The sequence below is a fragment of the Gymnogyps californianus genome, chromosome 1 (genome assembly GCF_018139145.2).
Source record: "Gymnogyps californianus isolate 813 chromosome 1, ASM1813914v2, whole genome shotgun sequence".
NCBI classification, from domain to species: Eukaryota; Metazoa; Chordata; class Aves; order Accipitriformes; family Cathartidae; genus Gymnogyps; species Gymnogyps californianus.
The window spans coordinates 99,372,751-99,396,425 of NC_059471.1; the positions used below are offsets into that span (position 1 = coordinate 99,372,751).

General features: G+C 41.3%; 1 protein-coding gene across 1 annotated transcript in view; it reads right to left on the reverse strand.

The window, feature by feature from the left end:
- Window positions 1–3,660: 3,660 nt before the first annotated feature.
- The window catches only part of PCP4 (Purkinje cell protein 4), a gene marked incomplete at its 5' end in the record, with an annotated part of 32,296 nt that continues 12,281 nt past the window's right edge, over window positions 3,661–23,675 (reverse strand). The window contains one exon of the mRNA XM_050914792.1: window positions 3,661–4,002. Coding sequence (XP_050770749.1) covers window positions 3,875–4,002 — 128 coding nt within the window. The remainder of the gene's footprint in view (window positions 4,003–23,675) is intronic.

Consider the following 23,675-nt stretch of genomic DNA (forward strand, 5'->3'; position numbering starts at 1 on the left):
CTTTGTAAATCTCTGAGTACTCCTAGAGCCCTTTCTAAAATCTGTTACTAATTTGCCACTGCCTATTCCCCTGGAATTGAGGCCAGCACGAGCAATGGGTTGAACAAGGCAGCCGCTGTGTATCTGAGCTCCTCTACAAGACGTGGGTGAACCTCAACCAGTTCTGGCGATCTGTTGTTACTAATTTTGTCAGGTTACTCCAAACTCTCTTCTACTGACATTTCAGTTTGACGAGGAATTCCTCAGGCTTATGTATGACAAAAAAGACCCCTGTTGTGGGAGCCTCTGCTCCGAGCATTAATGCAGGATTCATTCTACTTTCTGCAAGACCTCCACTTCCCCACATCCCCACAATTCTCCAGTAGGCTACCAGTCTGAGGAGTGTTTGAAAAAAGTTTCATTTATAACTCTGTACCTTCAGCAAGCCACAGGTTGGCTTTGGCTTGCCTTTCTGTGTTTAACTTGATAGAATTCACATCCTTTGCTGTTTTCCTCATTTGGGCATTCTTGTGCTTTCTGATGGCGTTTCTTTACTTCTAATAGTCTCCTTTGCTGTTTACTTCTACAGGTTATTTTACGGCCCAGGCAACGATGTGAACAAAGGATTTCTAAGGCTCAGGCAATTGTTCTGATCATTCAACTGTAGTTTATTCTCTTTTGGGACAATCTGACAGTAATTTGGAGCAGAAGCAGTATGGATGTGTCTGGGGAGGGTGTGGGTGTATGTGGTGGGAGTGATAACTCTGTTTCCTGCAAAATCTACTGCTCTGAATAATCTTTCATGTTACCTACAGGAACTTTTGGTTTATCAGCACAGATATCCACCGAATTTAAATTTTGCTTTCCATAATTTGGTTGTTCCCAGCTAGCTAGTGCCTGTTAACTGCAGAGCTCAGTGAGTGTCTGGAAGTTAAAAGACCCATATACTACCTGGAACGTTTAAGTGTCATCTTTCGCCCATCTTAGTGAAGTTCCTGGTTGAATCAAACTCCTTTCCTCACCTCAGCAATATCCAGATAGGTCTTTGAAAAGTATAAGTTAGTGGTAAGAAAGGAAATTAAAAACTGGCACCTTGGATATGAATAAAGGGTCAAGGAAAAGCAAGATTCAGGAGCAAGAAAGCTCTCCTCTCCTGGGAACATGAACTGAATCTGTGATGCAAACACATTTTCATAAAAAGGAAATTGTCTGACAGGGGCAGCCACAATTAATCCAAATTTCATGCCAGTTCACTATTTCCTCATTATGTTTCACTGTATATTAAGACTGTATTTGTAAGATGCACTCTGAACTCCACATTAAAGAATAGCCCTGCTGCTGAAAGAGCCATAATTCATTTACTAACAGCCCTTGTTGCTGTGCTTCAGTAATGTAATCATTTTGTCTGTGTCCCAACCATATGATTATTCCTGTTGTGTAGGAAATTTAAGTCCAAGGAATGTCAGATCAAATATAAAAGCCTAGTGCTTACCCATAGTTTTTATTCAATTAAGTAGCCATTACAGAGCTCATGCTATTTCAAATGACATAATGCAGAATGCAAATGCAGTCCTTTATTACAGATATATGTCCATCTAAACAAAATGGCACCAACACAATCCAAACCCATTACAATTTTTAAATTATTATGCTAAGGCGATTATTATATGGTGAGCAGTCTCTGTGAAAGACAAGTGGGGAATCCGTGGCCTCCACAAACCACACTTTGAGCACAGCAGCAGTGTTATTTGAGGTTTATTTGTGAAATTCCTACATGCAGAGAAACAGTGCTGCTAAAATATGCTCCTAGAGTGAAAGCACTGAGCTGCAGCTTGGAGAACTCCAACTTTGCAGGTGATGTGTGGGTAAGTCAGTCATGCGTAGGGCCGGGACCTGACCCAGACAGAGGTGCCTAAGGCAGGGTCTGGGCAGCATTTAGATGCTTATCCCCAAACTAAGATCTAAAAAGCCCTGTCCATTCCCACCCACTCTTGCTGTGCTTATTAAGCACCTCGCACGTCGTCCCTGCACATGCCTTCTACATCGCCCACAGGATCCATAAGGCTTCCTCTGCTCAGCATCGCTGAGGGCTCCTCCTAACCAGCACGGTCCTAGAGCTCCTATCTCCCACCATCAGGTTTGGGCTCCTCACTAAATCGTTGCCCAGCACCACAAGTGCCTTTACCTGCATAAGGCTGAGGGCCTTCCCTTTGCAGTCCCGCAGCCCACCTTTCAGGCACAGCTCTGCACCCCTTCAGTATTGCTGCTATGGTGGGCTCTCATGGGAAGCGACTGCCACCAGCGTGAGATCTTTCCTTTCCCTCTATTCCTACCCCTTGGTCGTAGCTTTCTGTTTACATGAGGGGACTAATGATATATGTGTCCTTTGCCCTGGTGATCAGAATACTCCTGTGGAAGGTGGGAGAGGAAGAAACGAATCCCTCTAGGCAGAGCTGGGAATTATACCTGAATCTCTCACACCTGATGGAGTCCCAACTCCAGGCGGCTCAGTTAAAGGCAGGCAGGCTGTCACCACTCAGCACGCCTGCCTCTGTCAGCCTGGGGGTGCGGCTCACGCTGCCTTCTCGGAGAACCATTGCAAACACCAGTCCTTCAGAAAACGCTTCTGTGTCTGATTTCCCTAGAGACAAAGATGCCTACTGGAACCCCTAAATCTGCTGATGAAGCCAAGAAGAGGATGAGATTTTTTTACACGTCTCTGTGTATGGCGCGTCCCACTTGCTCAATCTAAATAGCTCCTTTTTCTCAGTACAAGGTACTTGTTCAAGCCTTTTCTGAACCTTCCTCATGCACTATATAGGCAGCCGATTCCGGATCAGGTCTGAAGCCAGGCAAGATCCCTACTTAGATCCAGCCTGAAACTGCTCTGTTACAGTTTTACAACAGGGAGAAAACAGAAATACTTCCCAATTTAAGACAGACATTGTTGTGGCTGCTTTTTGTTAATCAAAAACTGGGCTAATACAGTGATAAAGTAAGGGGCTCATATAAAGTTGAATACAGAACAGTGCAAATGGAGACAGGGAGTCTGTTATGATTTACTCATCAAATACTGAAAATAATATGAAAAGAGAGAGATGGCATAGAAATAGTTACTCATTACGTAGAGAGTGAAAAGCTGCATCAAAAAGAGAGTTTAGTGGGTCAGTTTCTATTATTACAAATTTTAAAAAAAAACCTTCCAAAGGTTTCTGGAATTGGGGTTTGTATTTTGTGTCTATTTTTTTTCCCCGTAACAGTCAATGTGGTCCAAGCTGGGTAATTCTGAACGTTATCATGCAAAGCGGAAGGACAGGGACAATTTCCCCACTTAAGCCACTTTATTGGCATAATTGCAAGACAAAAATAAACTGCTCACTGCTTCCTACACCTCTTCCCCTCATGCCAGCTTCTGTCTGCAACTTTTTACTTTCAGCTCATTACGAGAAAGTAATTTTATTGTCACATTTGGCTGGCAGCTGGAATTCTCCAAATGAGGTAAGCAGGGCTGAGATGCTCGCTCTCATCCCTCAGCAAAAACCTTGTAACATACGGTGCTCTTATGTCTCCAAGCTCTACGTGAAGAGGAAAACAGGCATCTGGGCTGGGTTCATTTGTAACGCTGTGGTTGCTGGATTAATATGAAAAGACAGATGAAGGCAGACACTTTAATTACTTCACCCTAACTTTTTATTACAACATCAAGTAAAATGGTGAGTTACAGAGGATAATGGGCGTGAAACACCTGGGATGAAGTCACACACAAGCTCATGGTTTGTTATCTGCCAATGGGGTTTTAAATATCGATAATTTCTGTACATGCATCTTCGTGTTATTTCTGATTTTCTTGATAAATCATTTCAGGATTACTTTGTTTTAAGCTGTGAGGTAGCTACTAAGACTGGGACCCCGCTTTTTTCTTCTGGAATTTTCTGAACTGGGACTGTATTGCCACGGCCGCCCGCTCTGTCTCTGGCGCGTCCATGTCTATGTCAAATTCCTCTTGAACCTTCTTCTGCCCATCTGCTCAAAGAAAACAAAACAAAACATCAACAGTTTTTTCAAACAGTGATAATCACTGGACAGCACAGGTGAAAAACCCTGCCCCCCTCTCCTTCACAGACACAGCCGTGACGGTGGGGAGCATAGTCAGAAAAAAACCTGGGACCAGTTTCAGCAAACACAGCTGATCAAATCCCCCACCCTCTCCCAACAGCACAGTGTGTGACAGCCCATTGGTAGCTAGGCACCGAGGAGTGACATCCAAATGGTGCTCGGCAGTCACCGAGCATCACCCTGGCATCTGAGCAAGTCCTCTCCTGCCCGGGGAGCTAACAGTGAGGGGCAGAGTGACCCTCCTGTGCCACCCTGCAGGTGGAAGTTACTCATATCCCCATGTTTACTCCAAAACAAAGGCACCTTAAAATATTTTAAAGTAGGGATTAAGACCCTGTTCCTATCACACCTCCTGCATTAGAGGAAGAGATAATACTTCCTGAGGCAAATTTCCATCCTTTTCACTGATTTCCTGCCTCATCCCTTTCAACACGTACCGCTCTTCCCCTTTGAATCATTTATGTTCAATCTCTCTGCCACTGTGCTGCTTCCCTCACTTCTCTCTGGGCTCTGTTGTTGCCTTTCAGCCTCGATCTTTGGCTCTTTGCCTTCCGTTATTCCCAGTCCTCAGCTTTTCGTTCAACTGCATTCGGCCTCCACGTGGACAACCCAGCTGACTTTGCTGAATTTTGCTTCATCCACCTACGTGTTAAGTGCAGCCCTGGGAAACTCCTGCCCTCGTTGTGAAGATAACCCTAATCTGCCTGGACCAACAAAGTGAGAACACACATTCACTCCACTAACCTCGTCGTACCACTGAGTTTCTCTTCTCTATAAACTTGTTTGTCAAACTCACTTATGTAATTGTTGTATCCCAGTCCTGCAGTGAACGTCATGCCAGGAGTCTGCAGACAGCTCTACTTAAAACAGCCGTGGGAATTCACCCATTTTGAACCACTTTGCTTTTTACTCTTGAGATTAACACCTCCAGGATGCTCATCCCCAAGTACTGTTAATGCAAATCAAGGCAAGCACTTTCAATGTACTATTAAAATGAAAAGAAACTTATTCCCCACTCTCTCTCTCCTTCCCACTAGAAAACAGGGATACCACTTCATGATTTTAGCATGAGTCTTGCAGTATTTCTTGCCTTTACTTCTTGTTCTTATTCAGAACTCAATTTTTGTGTCCATTTTCCATGACCAGAATCCACTCTAAACTGGCAAGTATTTAAAGGGAAGCTTTTGGCATATTCCATACTGATTTTATTTTAACTACAATAACCAAATAAATGCAGCTATGTTAACATAAAAGAAATGTTCGCTTAATGTTTTGTTTTAGTTAGAAGAACATTTAAGAAGAAAGATGAAAATGTAAGAAGAGAAAGTCTGGAGGGGAAAAATAGCTTGAGAGCCTACCAAAACTTCGATTATACAGTATAACAAAAAGTTAGGTTATCAAAATGAAGATTTTATGGAAGAAAATGAATCATGCTAACATTACGTCACACTTCCATAGCCATTAAATCCAAGAATCTGCACAGTTTGTGTAACTATTCAAGCAACACAACCACCTTAAGTACAGAAATACAATTATTGCCTTATTTTTCATGGGGAAAGGGATGTGAAGGTCAGAAGTTACTTCCTTATGCTCACAAATTGTTGACACAGCCAAGGAGAAAACTGAACTCTCCCATTAAAGCCATGTTATATACTGAAACTTAGAGTGGCTTGTTAAAGAAACAGAAATTTCTGTACCACTTCCTAAACTAATGACTATAACACAACAACGCTTTGTGAAAATTACCCTATTGCCAGATATCACCTTCTCCACATTGCTGTGTACACAGCAGAGAAACAGAGATTATTTTTTTAATCAAATTTCAAAAGGAATTATCGTTTTCACAATGACTTAGTACCATTTTGTTGGTATTTTGGGAGGTTGGTTTTGATTTGGTATTTATGGATTAAAGGGAACTAAGACAAGAAATCACAACATTTTATATGGAAACAAACCAAAAAAGGACTTTACATCATCCTATACAAAACGAAGAATTTTAAGTCAGAACATGTAAATATAGACTTTTCATTTGAAATTTTTGAGTGAAAAAAGTCAATAGCCTGATCAGCTAGCTCTAACAGCAACCACTTTGTGATACCAGTAATAAGAAAATAAAAACTGTTTCACTTGTCCATATGTCAGAATCTCTCCTCCATTAATAGGGTCCTATTAACTGATTCTAAAGAGAAGAGTATCACTTATGGAGAAATACTTTTATTTCTTATGGAGAAATTTTCTATCAAAATGTTTATACTAGTAATGTAATAAGCATTTAATCAGCTTTGAAATTGATGAGACTAATGTCTTCTCATTGCTTGATGATTTGCATTTTTGTTGTAACATTCTGAGTTTTAGGTTCCTCCCTAGCCACTCACTAGACACAGCTGTCAGTCTTAACAGTAGAAAACAGAAGTGGAGTTTATGCATCAGTTTTAGCTTTTCAGTATGTCAATAGGGAAAGACAGATGAATGAGTAGACACAATTGGTTTCATACCTCTTGATGAAATCTGGCTTGCACAACTCATTTCCTATTACAGCCAAGTCTTAGCAGTACGTTAACTTGCAGTAGTGACTCAGCAATCTTACATTAAGATTTTATAGACTTAAGAAAACCCAGCATTTAGTATAATTTTTCTCTAGAATTTCCAGGCCAGTTAATCTTTGCTTGATGTGAATCACCATCACTGCCTTAAAATCAATTGTACTACAATAATTTACCGTACCTGAATATCTACAATAATTTACCATATCTTAAGATCTATCTGACTTCCTTTTATTGTTTGACCCATTCTTGTTAAAATCAAACCCAAAATTCCTTATGAACTCTTTCTGTATTTCTCTTTTTCCCATCACTAAGGAGAAATGGTAGGATGAGAAGTTTTCAGCCATGACTTAGACTTGTAGATTAAGAAATTAGAAGTGTCCAAAAGGGCCAAGACATTTATATGGGTAATGAAGAAATTAATTGTTAGCTTACAGATGGGATAGAAATATATATAATGATTACACATATATGCATAACGTACATTATAAAACAACATGTATATCATCTATATATAATGTATATGACATACCTGTGTTTTCTTTCTCCCTAGGCCCATCTTTCTCTTTCTATATACAGGTATGGTATATCCACATTTGAATATATAGAGAATATATATGAATATATATAGAAATACACAGACATATTTGCTTAAAGAGTTTAAAGTCCTGCGTTAAACTGAAAAGAGCTGGATGGGGTATTTCCTAAATTTTGGGAGTGGATTTTCTTGGAGTTCTCCCCAAAATATTTTCTGTTGATGACTGTCACAACACAGATACTTTAACAGATGGATTGTCAATCTGGAGAGGGAATTAAGTGGTGCGCCTTCTTTGGCTTTGTCTATGCTAATGGAAAAAGATTTTAGCTTTTACCTTGAGTTGCTTTACTAGAAGTAGCCCAATGATTTAAAATATATCACACCCCGCTAACTACAGTGGTTTTGTTTTACTGGTTAGAGTTAAGAGCATGAGTTCCAATCCCCCACGGCAGGGGTGTTGAAACTAGGTGAACTTTAAGGTCCCTTCCAAGCCACACCATTCTATGATTCTGTGAATCAAGAATTGACCCACTTAATTACAGTGAAAACCCAGCCTGTGCTCAGAACCTGCACAGACTAGAGATGACCTCACTGCACCAATACGAGTGACTGAAAGCCTTTTTGCACCCTTTCTACTATATATGCACCTATGCCACACTAGCTTTTATGCCAGTAGTTGTTCATATATCTCAAACATGCAGGCTATTAAGTTTGAATGCTCAAATCATGAAATGTATGCAGAGAACTGAAAGCAAGCCCGTAGAAATGTCCCTGTCTCATTCATTGTCTCCCACTCCTAGCTTTCCTTTCACAAGGGATCACTAGCTTGGAAGCAATCTGAAAACCCGGGAAATTTTCACTCTCAGCAGGCCAGAGCATAGATAAGCACTTGCACAGGCTTTACTCTTGGACTTGCTTTTTTCATTCCTACTGGTGAGGGCCAACCATTCTGTCTGATAACAAGCCACCTTTTTCTAAGCCACCTTTATGTAGCAATAAAGATAGATCTGGATGCCCTCCCCATCCTCAGTCACACACACACACTTTTGTTGATATCTACGCTTTCTAGACTATGTGCAGATTTCTTCCACATGGATATCTGAGGATCCCTGGACTACCACAGGCCCACATGAGGAAACCAGGAGGAACAAGACTGTTATCAGTAGACTTCAATTCACAAGCTACTTGTGATTTTGAGGGATTCAGAAATCAAAAAATATTGATAAGCACTGGCTTGCACTTTCTGCTTTCTGAGGGGATTTGGTTTCATTAGCACCATAAAAAATAAAATCCCTAACCTTTCTTACTACACTCAGCTATTTCAAGGCTCTCCCTAAAAGATTTCTTCATACTTAGTCCAAATTCCTTCTCCTAGATAGTGACTCCCACTCTTCTTCTGAACATGCCATGACAAGCCAGAGGAGTCAGTATGTGTCCCTGCTGGGTTCTGATCACTGCCAATAGGGGAGGAGAACAGAACAATCCCATGCCAACAGTCATGGGTTGGCCATAACAAAAGTCTAGTATCTGATGAGTTTTTCAAAATCATGTGTTTAATGTGGACTGAGTCCGGCCATGTGTCAATTCAGGCAAATCTGAGTTGTGGTGGACCAAACTCCTTGGAGCACAACAGCAACTGCTTGATGAGTTCCACCATCATAAGGAGCACCCCATGCCCCAGCTCCAGTCTGGTGTTGCAGACTACTTTGCAGGACTAAAGACTGAGACAACTTGCAGGGTGCAGATTTTACTTCAGTATATGCAATAGTCATTGCAGCAGGAGAGCCTGAAACAGCATCTAATTAGCTGTTTTCCAAATCTAACATCCTGAAAGCTCATTTCACATCATCGCAATTGAAAGAGATCTATTTATTCCATTTCCAGATGAAATACTAGAATGCTATCTCCGTAATCTGCTACAGTACCTCACAATCCATTGCAAACACTGGATGGATAATGAAGCTGCCTGTAACAAGGAAAACAATCAAATCTTACACACAAATCTACCCAGCAAACTCTCAAGAAATGTGGTGCAAGTGTAATTACTCACAAATATGCCTTCAGCTATTTCTTTCATTTACTTTTCAACTACAAAGTAAAATGAATTATGACAACACTGGAAAAAGAAAACACTGCTTATTCCATATGGGCCAAAAGCCTAAAGCAGTCTTTTGTGACCTTTGAACACAGGCTAGACAGACCAGTCTTTCCTAAGGAGTGTTCATGGAAGGGCAAAAGCTGGTGGGATGGACTTGGGGGAAAAGAGGACTCACTCTTTTATTCTCAGAATTTCTCCATCCTCCAGATGAAATAGAGATTACTTGTCACCTTCTGGAAAAACATTCAGCATGAAAAATTGCATGGGCTGGAGCCTCTAACTGGCATTTCACGTCTTAAGTGCTATCCTCCGCCCCTGCTCACCCGGCCCACATCCAACAGAAATTAAGGGACTATACTGAAGATGGAGTATGCTCATAAACATACTGCATTTCTCAGGGGCTAAACTGCAGCATTTGGAAAAAGACTAAATGAAGTGTGGGACAGAATCACAGTGCCCCATAACATGCCAGAAGTGGCATTTTGCCTCAGGCAGGATCATTACCTCCCACTGCTCAAAAGATCATTCAAGCTCTGACAATCTTTATGCTACTCTGATCCCAAGCTATTACACCAGTCTGTCCAATGAGGCAGAACAGTTCCTAATTAAAGAGGACCAAAATGGGCAGGAATCTGACGGATGTTGACATTCATGTGGAGCATTATCTTTATTGTTATGTGACGGGAAGAGTCATTTTATCTTACTAGACTCCACAAAGCAACCAGCCAGCTAGAGAAAACATATGGGTGCTTAGGTGTATGGAGGCCAGATTTAACCCCTTACAAGTACCAGTTTTGAAAGCCAAGAGTTGATGTGACCATTCTTCCCCCTCTGTATTCAATTGAGGGGTGAGGAAGTGAAAGACAGGGTCTCGTCTTCTTCTAGGGGAGTCAATCTAGCCTTTTCCTTCTGTGCAAGATGAGGAAAAATAACACCATAACTGACGTTATGGCTGAAGAAAGGAGACAGTCTACTTCTCAACGATAAAAACTCTCCAGTCAGTTGGCCAGGGCCACATTACCCAGCAGGCCAGCTCTGAGCCTTTGTTTTGGTAACCCTGCTGCTCCCCAGCAGACTCTCACTTCACAAGGCGGCTGAAAAGTTGGCAATGTTGGGGGAGTGGACGTTGCCCAAGCCCAAGAGAAGAAAGGAAGGTAGTACTGGCATGCAGAAGAGAGCCTTAATCTGGCCTTGCCTCCTTTGATTTATTTCCTAGTCTTTTCTTTTGCTGAATGAAATGCCAAGTAGAGGCCTCTCTGAGATCATCAGCTCAGCAACTACAGTTTGTCACTCTCCGTGGTATCAGGACCAAACATCTCCCAGAGCCTTGAGCATTGCACTGGTTTTGTGACCTCACTAGCTTAGTGTATACGGCTTGCAGCTTGTGGTCTAGGGAGACAGGATACTGTGAGGACTTTGCCTCAGCACCCCTCCAGTGATGGGATGATCCAAAGAGAATTATTTATATGAGGAGCCTGTTAGAGCACAGTGGGCTGATGAAAGGTCATTAGCATAGTACCTATGCATTTAGAGGGACAGACTCCGTGATACTGCTGGTGTGATGCAATATTCCCATCATCTAGAATGACCTTACTGCATCAGGATGTTATTGACCTTTCTGTTAGCTCTGTCTGCCTCCTTAGTTAGCGTCTAGGCACAAACCTCCCGGAGATTACTTTTTTCACATACATGTTCCTGATGTCACAACACAAAACTCTATGAAATTTTGGTCTAACTTTCCTAGATTGATTTAAAGCCATTGGTTCTTGTGATATTACTGGCTAATCTCCAGTTTGGTGGTCATTTGCAAAAGACCTGAATCCCTGGGAGCCTTGTAATTACTTGCTTTATCAACACACTAGCATAATGCTAACACAGGATCCGGCCTCCGTGGAATTACCTCAGTGTGACAGTCTTGTGGCCCCATGACCTCCTCAGCTACAAGAGGCACAATCCCTTCAGTCCTCTGAGCAGCAACCATGGGACTATGCAAAACAGAAATTCTGTCTTCTTCCCCTTCCTACCCGTATCTGTGCAATGGGGTATCACTATCTGACTGTTACACAGATAATCCAGCTCAAATGTTCAGCTACTTCATTTTTAAGGACAGAATTTTTCTTTAATTAGCTTAGGAATAACACTAATTTTTCTTCCTACTCATTAAAAATGCTGCAGGGTGAGATACTCATTTTGTGACAAGGACTACATTACTACATTTGTTCTTGTTTCTTCACTCCATAACGAACTCAGACATTCAAGGGCCACCTTCCAAAGTCAAAGGCTGCCTGTTCTGTTTCAGTGTCAGTAGGTAGGCACTTGACAGTGGGGGAGGTTATGGGTTTATACAAGGGTGTTCATTTTCCATGGTCAGTTATTTGAAGGTGGTAGGTGCTGGAGAAGTGTAACGTCCATCTCTGAAACTGCAGAGCAAACCCTGGAGCTCAACAGTCTCCTGTGACTTCAAAAGCACAGTGTGAAGGGAAATAAAGGTTATCATTAGTGATCAGATTAAATGTAACAGCTATTTTTATCTGAACCATACAAACTGGCCCCTTAATATCACTCAAAGCAAGCCAGAAAAGAATTAACGTCTTTCAATTCAACTGTAAATTACAATTTGGTATAAAAAAGACAACTTCATTAGGCAACCAGAATCCTTTTTTCTTCAAATTGACCTTTACTTTTGTAATGCAGTGTTGTAATCTCAAATTTGAAAAATTAGTTTTGCTGTAGAAAATAGTGGTTGTTCTTTTATGATTTTAAAAATGTTATTTCAGCATGAGGCTTTTGAAGTGTCTGATTAATCTTTTTTTTCCTAGTTGTAATAATGTTTGAGAGCAGCAATACTATTTCTGACATAAGATAAATGAAGTAGCACAAAATTATGTATATCAGGGTAACATAATGAAACAGAAAGGAATAGTAATAAAATTCAGTTTACAAAAATTGTATTTTCAACTAATTCATAGCCAACTACAGATGAACTGATTTTGCTCAACAATTAATAGAGACAAATATTGTTTTTCTTTAAATGCTAATATTATTTAAGCAATCATTCCTCATCCTCAGAATAACTAATGTATCACTACAGACTTTTAAAATGGCTTACAAATGCATAACTGATGCATAGATAGGTACATAAGTGTTAATGGGGATCTACAAGGTATTCTAGGCACGAAACTAGAGGCCATAATTCACATCCCCACCTGGAGACGAAACTTTGTGGAAGTTTAACTAGGAACACAGCAGATTAAAATGGCCACCTTAGCTGTATAATCTCATCTCTTACTAGCTAAAACTGCATCTGAGGAGTGCTAGACTGACTGGCAAATTCAATGGAAGCCTCTAGGAGCGAAAAGGAAGTGGTGCTGGGGATCAAGCGCTGGCACAGTCAGGTCCCTCTGTCACTGCAGAACGATGCCCCACCAGCAGGGATAATACACTTAGCCCTAAGTCCTCTCCTCCAGGAAAGAGTGCCATGATCCTCCTCATAAATTCAGTCCAAAGTTATGGGAGTCTCTGCAGCTGTGTGCATGTGATCCCCAATGTCCTAGCCAAGTTTTAAATGGGAATCATTATGATATATTTTTAATTTCCTGTGCAATTTCCAGTTCCCACTACCTCAGTAAACACTGTGCCTTTAAACAGCTTTGCTGTTCAACTGTGGAAAGAGCTGCATTTCAGCAGTGCATGAAGCAAGCCGCCCTCTTGACTCGCTAGTCAACTGCTTGATTAATATATGATAAGTTACTTTCCTATTATGGTAGCGTTCAGGAGCTCCAAGTCATAGCTGGGAACCCTAATGTGGTTACAAATGCAGAACAATAAATTCTGTCCCCTCCGCCACCCCTCAGTACTATGACCTTTGCAAAACTGTCTTCAGCAATAAAGTTTAAAATAACAACAGGAGAACTTCCTCAAGGCTACCTCCTAGGCTATGATTACACCAGCACACTACCCAAGGCCACGGTATGGCTCAGGCACCACCAACAGCTTCTCTAGAGCATGTAATAGTCAGCGCAGCCACTGGCATGGCTGGGACTGTTCCAGCTAGCCCTCTGCCAGGCACTGCCTGTCTACTGTGGCCACATAGCATGGCCGGGACCCTACCTTGCAGGCAGGGTGGATGAGAACACCCTGGGTTTTTGAGGGAGAGTTTAGCCCTATTGATTCAAGCCATGCTCTGCCACTTTGCATCTAAGTCAGAGAAAAGGCTCTAGCCCGTTTTATTTCCTAAAAGGGATGTAGCCTCCAGCACTTCACAACACTTTGTAGCTCTAGACTGCTAGGGAACTGACTCAAAATGAGTTGGCACTTGCTATTAATTATGTGATGACCAACGGTACCTGAGAGCCCTTGCAAGGAAAATGAGAAAGAGAAGTGTTCATCTTCCAAAATGGTACTGCCACCCTTATGTTGCATAACGGCCTCGCTTTCCAGGAATGTTTCCCCCCCTCCCTGCAATTTATAAGAGTAGCTAGGGAATAAGCTCAGAGAAATGGCAGTGATCACAATATGCCACAGAGGAGTAGCAGAAAAGGGGGCTCAAATTCATGCACTGCCAAAGTGAGATGAGCTGGGAAAAATGGCATAGGTTACAGAGGAAAACCTGTCAATCAGAAAAAGGAGAGGAGTCAATCAAAAGAACAGTAGTACGGAGTCAGAAAGTGTTTCTCTTCACACATAAAATGAAGAAAATGAAGAGCGAGATTTTGCCCTGCTCATCTTCAAAGTGGAAAATAAGGGCAGCTTCTAGGCATCATTGTCTACCAGCAGATCTGTGTTACATCTCTCTCTGAGAGCGCTATTTTAAGTTTTCACAGTAACTTTAATAAAAACTGTTCCATGAGAGCTTGGAAAGTCACAGTGAGAAGATACTCTCCTCTTGTAAAATCCATCACCAGGTTTTAATTACAAAGTATTTAACCACACACTCAGCAGTGGACAGTATAAGGTATAGGAACTGAGCTTTGCCATTCAACATTACACTCTTAAGCAAAGGAGTCATTTCAGTATCTTCTATGCCTTATCACATGGTATCAAAAAAAAACTTGTAAATAAGATTATCTGTAAGAAGCATTTACTTTACTGCATAGATTAAATGCAAGAAACAAACAACTTTATGTCCAAACCCTGCAACTTTTATTTGCATGAACATGGGCACTGTTCTGTGCTGGTAATAGGACCACTACTTTGGCACAAGCCCGTCATGAAAAAGCCACTGCTTTACTACAGGTATGTACCATGTTTTTTTAACATCTTGCACTAAATGCCAGTTTGGGGGTGCTTGTGGAGGCAGTTGGGCCATTCTCAAAGTCTTGCAGACAGAAGTGGAGCTTGTAAGGTTAAAAATGCCCAAGGAAGCATCTGGAGTCCTTTGGAGACAGAACAAAATTGTCACGGGGTACCTGCTCCATCCCACAGGCTGAGTTGAACAATCATGCTCTAAGAGATTCTTTTGGGAGTGTATTTGGCAAAAGAAAGTTTGTCACCCCTCCATAAAACCAAACGCATCCCATCAGTAGAGCCCCAGAGATGCGATGGATATAAAACCTAGGCTTCTGGAGCAGCTCCAAGGCAGTTCAGTCACAGTCTCAGCAAAGACCAGCATACTCTGACAGACATCAATTTACCATGAGACTTGGCCTGCCAGTAGGTCTTACATGCTCCTGCATCAGTTGGCTTTGTAACTTCTGCTCCAGCATCCACAAGTGCAACTAGATGTAGTGCTGGATTGATGCAGTCTGGCCAGTAGTCTTACTGAATATTCTCTATAGTGAAATTCGCTCACAAAAGGTACAGAATTTTAATGTCTCTGACTCCTGAAAGCAGTTATCCAGCTGTAGTTTTCCACCATCAAGCAAAGAAATTCTGTTGCAGGAGGGTTCTAGGAAATTTCCACTGTTTTCTTTTGCTTGGGCTGTTATCCGAACAGAATCATTAATTTGAGTTTACCATGTCTCCACTGAACACAAAAAGCCACATTATATGTTTATTTCCCCTGCAGGCTGGTTTGCTTAACTTTCTGAGGAAGAGAGGGGCACCTCAGGAGAACGCATGATAGCACTGAAATAGCAGTAAGGGGGAGACAAATGAAGATCCTGTGACAATATGGCTCTGAAAGAGGATGAGAAGGAATTACACGCTGGAGGGTGTTGTCAGTGTATTTCAGGTTGTCTTGCCCAACAGCCATTTGGAAAGCCATGTTACATGTTGTGCAGAAGCTCATTAGGCCGAACATTTAAAAACTGGATTCGAGATAAAAAGCTCTGTCCAATTCCTGAGAAAAAATTGCCTAACCTAACTTAGAATCATAGAATCATTGAGGTTGGAAAAGATCTTTAAGATAATCAAGTCCAACCGTAAAAAAAACCAAACTTGCAAGTGTTTACATTGGAGCTCATCAGCAGCTCACGTTAGAAAGAAACCAATGGAGAAAAATAGGCACTCCGAGGGTGCAATTTATCTGACCTACTTTAGGCAGACATTTTAGGATAGCATGAATCTCACCCTTGAATCCTCTTCCTATATTGGCTAGTCCTCTATTAGCTATAAAGGGAGCTCAGGGTGACTAGTTCAGATGTAGATATTGATAGTTAATCAAATGAATAACATTCCCTGAGCCTGAATGGTGCCTGAACTACACATTGTAGAATCTCATATGAACACACTTATCTGCTATTTCATGTGAAATTTTTTCTCATCAAATAAATTATTTAGCCCTTATGAAAGGTACTACAATGAAACTGTAGCAGCTAAGAAATCTTATTTGCTTCAGGAAGGAAGAAAATAAAATAGAGGCATACCTTCTCACACTAGTCCATCTGTGTGCTTCCATCCCATTGCTAGCAAGGAGAGAACAGCTCACCTTCAACAGAGGGTCAAAACGAACATTTGTTCCCTCTGCTGAGATTGCCAGTGAAGCTGCCAGTTGTGCAGCTGATCTGGATCCTCTCATGTTCCCTCAGGAGCTGGCTGAACAGTCTGCATACATCTCTCTTTTTATAGATATATAGTTGAACAGACAAAAAGCCTCTATCAGCACCTCTTGCTATCCTTTCAATTTATTTCAAGGATAGTGAATTTTTGTGCATGTATGTGTGTCTGCATGCTATGGAGAGATTATTTCATGCTCAGAAGCCTTTTTTTTTTAAGTGTACATCAGTAAGACTTCTTATATTTCCCTAATAAGGGATTACAGTTAACACCGCGACAAGCAATATCAAATGCTTCATTATGAACAAGCAGCCAAATGACAGTTGCTGTGAGAACTATAATTGAATTTGCAAGCTACTGCAAACACCAAATCTCTGCTCTGCTATTTAGCTAATAATGAGCCAGGTGATGGCTGCTGCCATTCTGCTGAAGAGTGGAGATGCTCAAAGAAACCTTGTTGCACCTAGCATATGTCAAAGGCAGCCATTACTTGACTGCAGGACTGAGACTACATAAAGAAGAAATAAAATGGGTGAGTCAGATGTACTGGATGTGCTGGAGAAGACAAGTACCTTGTAAAAGGTATTGCTAGCCGTGCTTCTCATTGCTGATCCAAGCCAAGGAAAGCCCCCACTGACATGAGATTATAGTCTGCATGAAGTGTACAGAAAACCATAGTGACCATCTCCTAGTACAGTTCCCCAACACGAATTCTCTCTCCTTCCTTCCTGGGTCCCGTGCAGCACCCGTGGGTAAGGAGGAGGCATGGCTTCTGCACTGAAATCTTAGCTGATGTGCACTCAATAGAGAATTCTGATTTCACAGGACAGGTATACGAACACGTTCTTTAAATGCCAAAGCACGCAAGTTACTGCTTCATCATTCCTTAATGGAAGAAATACAAACCCCCCATACATCCTTGTCGTCTTCTTTTTTTCTTTCCCCTCCCCTACTGTAGAAACTGATGCTAAGGTTAATATGACTATTGGCTCTGAGACAGAACGTGAGCATAGCTCTGCTCTTCCACAAATTTATTCTCACCGAGTAATAGAAAAGACCTTATTGGCACATAGGACAATTTACTGTTTGGCATAAGGGAGTAAAAAATGGCAGCGAATAGATTCTCTAAAAGAGTGGGGAATGAATCCAGAAGGGCAAGGTGTCCTTCTCAGCAGCTTGTTCATTACTTATAGACAGTTACTGTATTGTGAGGCTAAAGCCTGGAATTCTAACAAGTCAATACCAAAGCTTTGTGGGATTTCTCGTCCCTGACTTTAGTGTCTGTATTTATTGAGTGAGGACTGATGGTGTAGGGTAATGTAATTTTCCAAGCCTTTTCAAAGTAGCAGAGATTAATGAGCAAGGTCAGGCACCAAAGGCACTAGACAGTACTTCAAACCCTGCTTCTACGTTTTTTTTTCCTTTTCCCCATCTCATAAAAAAATGAAATTCCAAACCTTCTAGGTCCCAGGCACTGACTCAGCAACATCCTCTTTTGAACTTGATGCTATTTCAGATAAAGGGTGGAGGGGTTGTTCTCCCATAAGAATGCAGTTACATGTTCTGACAAGCATCTGACTGAAGTGCAGATCATTGAGGCTGGGTTGCAGTGGGCTTATTCTCAGGTGTATAGCAAGGAGAAGGAGCATCCACCTTTTTATACCCTAGGTATTGATTAATGACAGCTACATATCATTTTCTTTAAATGTTGGTAAAAGCAAGCATGGTTTTCCAATAAAGTCCCAGTGAAAGGAGAAGGTAGGCCTATATTCCTAGCTCTTTATATATATCAGGAGGTTATGGAGCAGGGAAGGGAAAGTGGTCTCATTATCCTGACAGATGGTGCACTTAACAAACCCACACAGTACACTGAGAACAAAAAGAAAGGTTGTACATGCTGAAGTGCAGTGCATTTCTGAGATGCCAGTGAAAGCGGTGGCTATGAAGTACCACACTGACCCACCACCCAAGCTGCCTTCCAGCCCTCAGAGCTGTAACAAATTACTTTTGTCACCCAGAGCATTCCCGGCCTCCTCCTTCTCTGGAAGTGATTGTCCTCCCTTTTCTCCCTCCCATCCTAGTCCAGCAGCACCTCCTTTTGCTTGGCAGTCCCACCTAACAGGGTTCACACACGGCCACCCCTGCTAAAGTACCCTTAGTGCAGCACCATTCACCTTTACAGAGTATATATACATGACCTCACGATGGAGGAATAGGAAAGTGAGAGCGCAACGGTGATCCGTATGCAACAGTATGGACAGTGAGACAGAGAGAAAAGGCACTAAGCGGTGCAGGGATTTTGGTAGGTGGTCACTACACATGTTCATTCATTTGTCATTTGGTTTTTTTGTTTGGTTTGGGGTTTTAATTAAAAAATTAGGAGTGGGTGTGATACTTTATCTCAAGCACAATTACAAAAAAACCCCACACAACTTCCAGGCAATGAATTAGGAAGCGCTAGCACAGTAAACCTCAGCATGGTTCAAAAAGAAATTCTTTGCTATAAATTTATGGTACATGTTTTGTGTCTGTACAGATACACAAGGTCTCCCTGAAACTCAGAAGGTGTTGGAGTGGTTTGCTTTTAAATAAAGTATTTTAAATACAAAAAATGCAAAAACATTTTAAAACAAAACAAAAAACAAGCTTTATTGATGTGAGGTTGTCTGGAAGAAAACAAGGGTGCCTATTCATTCTATCTTTGTTTTCACCTGGCACCTTTTAACAACTGTTACTTATTATCAGGAAGGGTGGGCATTGATTTAGCTAAGTGTTTCAATTGCAATTAGAGAGTTATTAAATGTAGTGCCAGATAGTCTAATTGACATGAAAATCTAACTGAGGCCAGGGAAAGGTTTCCCTCCTGCTCAAGTTGTATGTTTATTGCACACAGAAAGCTATCTTAAAAGAATATTAAGGTTGCAAAATTGAGCATGAAAAAGTTAGTAAACAACAAGCTACACTGATACCATCATGCAATTAAGTCAGTTAATTTTTATAGACAACTAATTCTGGAAAATCTTGTTTCAAATTCTTGACTTTGCAACCTTCATAGTCTTAGGAGCATGTTGTGTTTCCTAGATTTAAAGAAAAAAATTATATTCTGCTGCAACATATGGACACCCACATGGTTCCTCAGCATGACTGCTTGGAACTGTTAGATCCACCACATAGACCTCTTGTTTTAATGAGATAACTGATAGTGGTAGTAGGCTGTTGTCCTCTACTTGAATCAGCAGGAAATGGGATGAGTTGCATATTTTGCTGGTGGGTTTCATACGGCTGACAGGAAAGGAACAATGAGACAATGGAAGGTATGGGCTGCAGGCTCAGGGACTTCATCGCTCATTGATGCCTTCAGATGTGGTGGCCATTTCTGTTCCACTTCATCTGTACAAACTCAGGGCTAGCCCCATCTCTTCCCCAGTCTAGATCCTCATCATGGTTCCCAGTAGATCTCAACAATGCTGTTTCTTTATTTGGCTAGTCCTAGTCCCCAAAACTGTACCAGGGCACCCCCTAATCTCAGAACTCCACCCCAGCCCCTTCCCACACTAGCTGGCTCCTGGCCTCCTCCAGTTCTCACATCCCAATTCATATTCCTCCCTCCCAGTCTCAGTTTCCATTCAAAAATATCAAATCCTCCCTAATACTATGGGGTTCTAGTTTCCTAATGAAACTTACTGAACTCCTTCGTCATTCCATCCTTTGACCTCCCTGCTCCAGATTCTGTGACCATCTGGTTCCAAGGAAGGAGGTACATCTCCTCCTAAGGAACTGTGGTGTCTTGGGAATACAGAACGGGCGCTGCCATGCTCATAGTTTCAGCTCCTGGCCAAAGCGTAGCTTACAGAAGCATGCAGCAGCCGTTAAGGAAAACTATAATTTCCTTAAGTCTTGCAAAGACAGTGTTGGTTTAGTTGTTTTAGTGCTTACTATTTGGCTCAGTGATGTTGAATTTTCTTTAAAAAAATAATTAACTGCTTCACTGAACACATGCAAACGTAAGACTTGTCTTTCTAAACATTTATAACTTGGCCAATTTTGAAGATAGAAAAGTCACATCCCAGATGGCAAATCTTGCATTTCTGTTCAAAATGACAAAGGCTCAGAACAGTCAAAAAAAAGGCCACCATAAATTGTTTTTAATTGCTAGACGTGCTAGCATTTTGTTCAAGCCTCATTTTTCAAACAACTGGAATAACTTTGCTGAACCCTTCCAAAATAATTCTGCTTGAAGCAAGCAATCAACATGACAAATTTCAGCCTAAGCAATTGGATTTTGGCAAGGCTGCGTACAACTGAAAAAGGGAGCTTTTAACCAGCAGAGTTCAGCAGCTCTGTTAATTGGCCTTGCCACCAGTCCAGATTGTAATAAACAAAGTAAGTGTATATAATATGAGTAAAAGAATGTAAACTAAATGAAATAAAAATAAAAGTTATGGATAGCTGGAAAATCTTTAAAAGCAGTCAAAACTGGAGTGTGAATCTTCCTTGTGCTGGTTTTTGAGAGTTGCCAATGATTTCTTAAAGTTTTAACCTCAGAAAAAAAAAAGAAAATAGTTGAGTCACTGAAAATTATTACATGGAAGATAAAAATTAATCAAAGCTCTCCCTTATACATTCTGTGTTTGAGGATTTCTCTATCACTTAACTCTGCTACTCATTTAAAACTTCTCTAGAAAACATTTTCCCCTGTGTGAATTTAAGCTTTGACAGGCACTTTTTAAGTTCTGTTTGGATTTACAGACATGTCAGATTGTCAATAAAGCTGATCAGAAACAGCATCTTAGCTGACACATACGGTTGACCAACCTCTCAGATCATTACTCCAGCCCATGTTTTCTAATCTATATAGATTCACTAGAAATTTCATGCATTTCCTCTGCATGAGAAAACACAAGCTGGGTTAGTGCAAAGAAGGATTTAAGTTAGGACTTAAATCCCTAACTGACACCGCAAGTGTTGGTGTATGCAGAATGCACAGTATACAGCACACCCCAGAACTAGTCCCTGTTGCACTAAAACCCACCTAATTTTCTTCACTGCTCAAATTTTAGACCTGAATGTAAACAGAACCAATTACATATTTTTTTCTTCTCTTTTGCTCAGGAAACCCAATATTTAGTCCTTCTTTCCTTCCCAAGATAAGACAGACAGAGAGAACAATTAAAAGCCTTCTTGTTTCCAATCCTGCTGTTTTAAAGACTGCTTTGTCTCTTTCTTAAATGTGGTGCTCTTCTTCCAGATGTTTCTTTGCTGCCTACTCACCTGGACCTTGCTTAAATCTAGTCTAGGAAACCGTAAATGTTTTGTGAGACTGGAGAGAAATGAGACACTTTGGGTGAGGGTCAACCATGACTCTAAATTAGAGCATTAGTCAGTAACCTTCTTTTGGTGAATGTCTATTCTTTACTAAAGACCTAGACCTGAACTTTGCCTGGGAAAATAAGAGGAGGGAAAATTAGGCAGTTAGAGGGAGAAGTAGCACTTGACCTAGCTGTGCTGAAGAGACATGAAATCCTCTGGGGGAGGAGAAAGAATGAGGAGTGAGACAGAAACACAGCATGAGGGAGACGGTAAGAAAGCAAGCCAGAGAAGAAACTGCTTGTGGAAAAGATGAAAGGAAAACTTCAGTTTTTACGAAGATGGGAAGAAAGTCAACTAACTTGACCCATCATAGCAGCCTGGCCTGCCTGGCAGAGAGTACCAGTAGCTTGGAATCACCCCAGAGCATCCCACTGCCTCACATGCTTCATCCCACTCTCATGGGCACACGCACTTGTTGCCTGTGAGAATAAGGGGTCTCACTGGCAGAAAACTCTCTACATATACAAGACAATGACAGGTTAAAAGCTTCAGCATAGTGAATGCCTCTTGGGCCTTGTGTAAACCAGCAGAAATCACTGCCAGCATAGCTATGGCAGTTTGCGTCACCTGAGGATCTGAGTCTGTTTTCTGTTGCTTACCTCAGTCTGTGCAACCTCCTCTGACTAGCAATAACCAGAACAATTTTATTTATTTATTTATTTTAACCAAATCCATCAGACTTTCTCCTGAAGCAAGCCACTGGGGGCGGGGGGAACACCTTTTCTTGAACTGCGTGAACTGAAAATCTACATTGCTTTTTGTTTTGGTTTGGTTTCTGGCACGCTTGGTCAAGCTTATCAACTGTTTTGTCACATCCAGACAGCATCACTTACAACAACAAAAGGTATCCCTGACACTGGAAGAGGAGGCTGGCAGCTCTAGGCTGGATCACTCACTGTCTCAGCAATTATACTGAAATGTTAAGCTGTGATGAACAAAAGTGGAAGCTGTACTCAGCCTCTTGCTGCTAGGCCAGAAACCTCAAAAACACACAGCAGAATAGATGCAGATGCTCTCTATCTCAGCTCAGGTGATAATAGAAACTAGATGGTAGTTTCTATTCTGCAAGTTCAATCAAGAGATCTGCCCCGAAATATGCTTCGTGGTACTACATAAGCCTGGAGAAAACTACTTACAAGCACAGAAAATTACTGTGATGTCTTAGAAGTCGTGTGAAGCTTGAAACTAGGGTCAGATTTATGGGAGTTATAAAACCTTTCCATGCCAAATTTCAAGTAAATTTGGATCTATTTATACTTTGGAGAGGAAAACAGTAACTTCTTAGTGATCTTGCATAGTACCCACTCCAAAAATAACTGCAGTTGTGGATGTGCTTACATTTAGGTTCATTAAAACCTGAAATTTAGAACCAAATGGAATGGGAATCACAAGCTCACACAAACAGATATACGGGGGACAAACTACAAAGAAGCACTAGTATCCCTTGGTGCAGCTTTCTTCACTGATTTTTTGTGTGCAGCATCTTCTACTGCAAGAAGAAAAAGAACTAATACAAGGAAGAAAATAAGTATTCTAATTCCAACTCACTCTGGACCTCAGCCAGTCCACCATGTAAATGCTGATGTTAGCAGCAGTAATCTTCTTAAGACGATGAATAAAGACCTAAAATCTACACAAATTCTGCTGCATCTGAGAACAGCCTCTAGATTGCGTTGTTCACAAGGTCTGCCTGTGGCACGGGAGGAATGGAGGGAATAGCCAAAAACTACAGTTTCTTTTTGATGTGCTTCCATAATGGAATGGTTTTTAGCTGAGAGACCTCCAGAGGACTCCATCGCATGACTCAGTCTCTTGCTTTTTAGTTATGTGGTCCCTCTTTTAAAAAACATAAATACTTAAACAACAGTTGTGACACTTTTCTCTGGCATAGAGCCACAGTTTCAAAGAGGTCCAACAGTCAGTGCAGACTAGGTCCATCAAACCTCCTGGACATGGGCAGAACAGCTCCAAGTCTTGCACCTAGTCCCACTGGGCATATGACACGGGCCTGTCTGCCAGTGTGCTAAGCATCTACAGTATTTTTTATGGATCCTTAATCTCCAGATTTCTTTCCACTGGAGTCTAGCAGAGCTAT